This window comes from Sinocyclocheilus anshuiensis, unplaced genomic scaffold (genome assembly GCF_001515605.1).
Source record: "Sinocyclocheilus anshuiensis isolate Anshui unplaced genomic scaffold, SAMN03320099.WGS_v1.1 scaffold1075, whole genome shotgun sequence".
In the NCBI taxonomy this organism is placed as follows: Eukaryota; Metazoa; Chordata; class Actinopteri; order Cypriniformes; family Cyprinidae; genus Sinocyclocheilus; species Sinocyclocheilus anshuiensis.
In genome coordinates this window covers 1,528,629-1,532,388 of record NW_015544163.1, presented here as the reverse complement: position 1 = coordinate 1,532,388, position 3,760 = coordinate 1,528,629, and the positions used below count along the sequence as shown (strand labels likewise).

At 31.5% G+C, this 3,760-nt stretch overlaps 1 protein-coding gene across 2 annotated transcripts in view; it reads left to right on the top strand.

Annotated features, from left to right (window-relative positions):
• abca3b (ATP-binding cassette, sub-family A (ABC1), member 3b) overlaps positions 1-3,760 on the top strand; it is a 66,444-nt gene that overhangs the window by 7,542 nt on the left and 55,142 nt on the right. For both annotated transcript variants that reach the window (XM_016495726.1, XM_016495725.1), the window contains exon 3: positions 333-588. In XM_016495726.1, the coding sequence (XP_016351212.1) occupies positions 333-588 (256 nt within the window). The remainder of the gene's footprint in view (positions 1-332; positions 589-3,760) is intronic.

Here is a 3,760-nt window from a genome sequence, read left to right as displayed (position 1 = left end):
CACCACCACAATAATAATTTTATTTTATTTTATTTTATTTTATTTTATTTTATTTTAGTGTAATGCATTTGACAGATGCTTTTATCCAAAGCGGCTTACACTGCATTCAAGGTACTCATTTACATTTTATCAGTTCCTGCTTTCTCTTGGTTTATTTTATTTTATTTGTTTTGTCTTTTATTACTTTAACCATTTAACAATCCATCGCCCCCTATGTAAGTAACCATTGTCCCATTTTAGCATCTGCCATACATGCATATCTAGCTGTCTAACTAGCCATCCATCCATCGGTCTATTTCACGGACGTCCTCTTTCTTTCTCTTGCTCTGCAGAAGCGTCAGATCCTGGTCACTCTGGTGGAGATCGCTCTGCCGCTGCTCTTCTCAGCCATCCCCTGCGACCTGCGACAGAAGGTGTCCTTCATCAACTACCCCAATGCCACGCACTACCACAGCTTCGCTACCTGCCGTTTGCCGTTCCCTCTGTGCTTCCAGGACCTGCAGCTGGCCTACGTGCCTGCAAACGCCAGCGTGGTGCGGCAGATCACAGAGGACGTGCAGCAGAGCCTGCAGGAATGCATCAGAACCGGTGAGAGCTTCGGCTTTTGGGCTGCTTTAGCCATGTATAGTGTGGAAGTGTGTTCATAAAGACAGCTAAAACATCTGAGCTGTGCCTTGAATCATTGGCTGATCTCGTTATCACCTCTCTCCATATGGACAATGAAATGGAAAAAATGGAAAACAATTATTGTATTTATTTTATTTTATATTATATTATGTTAATTTTGTTTTAATAATATTGTCAAGAATGACAAAAAGAAAAATATATACAGCAAATATAATGTGTGCTTTAAATTGGCTACATGGAAATTTTTTATTCTATTTATACTGTCAAAAAATGACAAAAAAAATATATAAATGGCAAACATATGCAACAAATTGGCTACATGGAAAATCTGCGAATAGCAGAAATAGAGAATTTTATTTAATTTTTCTATTTATAGTCAAAAATGGCAAAAACCCAAATTGTAGTGTATATTTATTTTGTTATTTTATTTAATGCTATTTCTTTTTGTTTTATTTTTTATTATTGTATTTTATTAATCTTGTCAAAAATGACAAAAATGAAAATATATATGGGCAAACATGCAACAAATTGACTACATGTAAAAGTTGGAAATAGAGAATTTTAATTCATTTTTTTTATTTATACTGTCAAAAATGGCTGAAAAGATGTAGTATATATAACATAAAAATAATCAAATAAAAATAAATAACATAAAATAAAATAAATATTTAATATATAAATATTTTATTGCATTTTATTGATACTGTCAAAAATATATATATAAAAATATATATATATATTATTACTTTTTTCTGTAGTATTAATATTTTTTTTGTAATGCTCATTTCTAAAAAATTTGAATTGTATAGATATTGCTTCTCTTCAAGGCAGTTGTTCTTAAATTCCTTGTCCAGAAATCATAAATGTCTGGAAAACTTTGAAAAAGTCATGGATATTTTCTATAATGATTATGAATTAATGCTCTCATGCTCAACATCTAGAAATTGCACCTTTATTTTTGTTTTTATTGCACGTCTTTTCAGAAATCGTGCATTACCAGGTAAGTCATGGAAGTTCATTGGTCTAAAAGTGTGTGAACCCTGGCATTAGTGTAACAGCTCTGTTGTCTCTACAATATGTTTGAGTTTGCAGTTGAAATCAAAGCATATATTGAGGTTTTTTGAGTGAATAGAGTCGTGACCCCAGCAGAAACCTCATGGCCGCTCTTCCTGACATAAATAGCCTCTGCTTGACCCTTGAATTGTCCTGGTGCTTGTGTATATGAGCTGTCATAAAGGCCTGCAGGGGAATATGCAGGTGGTGAGTCACGTAATAAACGATTCTCTGGGCTGCGTCCTGATCATGTGACTCAGGCCAGACCCTGTTTGCCTCTTCCTGTCGCTCTGAGTGAAGAGATCCATAATCTGATGCCTCAACTTTGACTGTAAAATGAACAGCTTGATGGTGTTAAAGTGCTGTGTGATATTCGCAAATGACTCACTGCCTGAATGTCCTGCTTTAAAAGAGTCTGCAGCAGGGCTGATGTAATGAATGTCAGTGATTTTGACACTTTAAACCCAGACTTGTGGGATAGCTGAGATGAGGAGGTTTCAGGCAAACACATAATTTATCTGAAATGACAGAGCTTTAAGTAGCAGTTCATTTCTAGATGGATGTGATGAAAGCGATGGCTTGAGGATAAATGAGTTTAATGCAGGTTCTGATTCAGTGAAGTCTCATTTGACGGAGTCAAACAGATCATTTTGACTGATTCTTTTGGACTGTTTCATTTAAAATAACCAGATCATTTGTTCATGAGCAACATTAATCACACTGTGTGATTGTTCAAAAACAACATAATAGAAAGACGTTTTGTCTATTTATTGTATAATATTTTGCAGCTCAGACTGCAAAACATTTCTAGTATGTTAACACTGAAAGAATGCAGAACTTTCATAGTCACTAACCAGTGTTATTTTAGTATTATTTTTATTCTATTATTGTATTTATTCATATTTTAATATTTTATTTTTATATTTTCAGTTTTAATGTTTCATTTATATTTTCATTTATGTTCAGTTCAAATTTTTTTGTGATTTTTGAATTAGATTTTGCTTTTATTTTAAGTTTTAATTTAATTTTATGTTTTAGTAATATTATGTGTTTTTAAATGGGCTTTTATTTATATATTTTCAGTTTACATAATAATTTCAACTAATTTTGTTTTAGTTATTGTTGTCATTTTTATTAGTTTTTTTTTAAATATTTTTTAATTTTTTAAAAACTACCAAAATGTTAGTGAGTGTCGTTATTGTTAACTACCAAAATATATCAATCTGTTCTGTTAGTGACAGTGTTGATATTGTTAACTACCAAAAAAACTACCAAAATATATCAGTCTGTTCTGTTAGTGACAGTGTTGTTATTACCTACCAAAAAACTACCAAAATATATCAATATGTTCTCTTATTGACAGTGTTTTTATTGTTAACTACCAAAAAAACTACCAAATTATATCAATCTGTTCTGTTAGTGACAGTGTTGTTATTGTTATCTACCAAAAAACTACCAAAGTATATCAATCTGTTCTGTTAGTGACAGGGTTGTTATTGTTAACTACCAAAAAAACTACCAAAATATATCAATCTGTTTTGTTAGTGACAGTGTTTTTATTGTTAACTACCAAAAAAACTACCAAAATATATCAATCTGTTCTGTTAGTGACAGTGTTTTTATTGTTAACTACCAAAATATATCAATCTGTTCTGTTAGTGATAGTGTTGTCGTTGTTAACTACCAAAAAACTACCAAAATATATCAATAAGTTCTCTTATTGACTGTTTTTATTGTTAACTACCAAAATATATCAATCTGTCCTGTTAGTGAGTGTTGTTATTGTTAACTAGATTCGCTACATTAACTACCAAAATATTTCTATCTGTTCTGCTAGTGATAGTGTTGTTATTGTTAACTACCAAAAAGCTACCAAAATATATCAATCTGTTCTGTTAGTGACAGTGTTGTTATTGTTAACTACCAAAAAAACTACCAAAATATATCAATCTAACTGTCACTAACAGAACAGATTCATATATTTTGGTAGGTTTTTTTTGGTAGTTGTAAGGGAAACAGGTCAATTTAGCTCAAAGGGAATCATTTAAGATTTTAAAGGGAATTTGGACAGAATCACTGT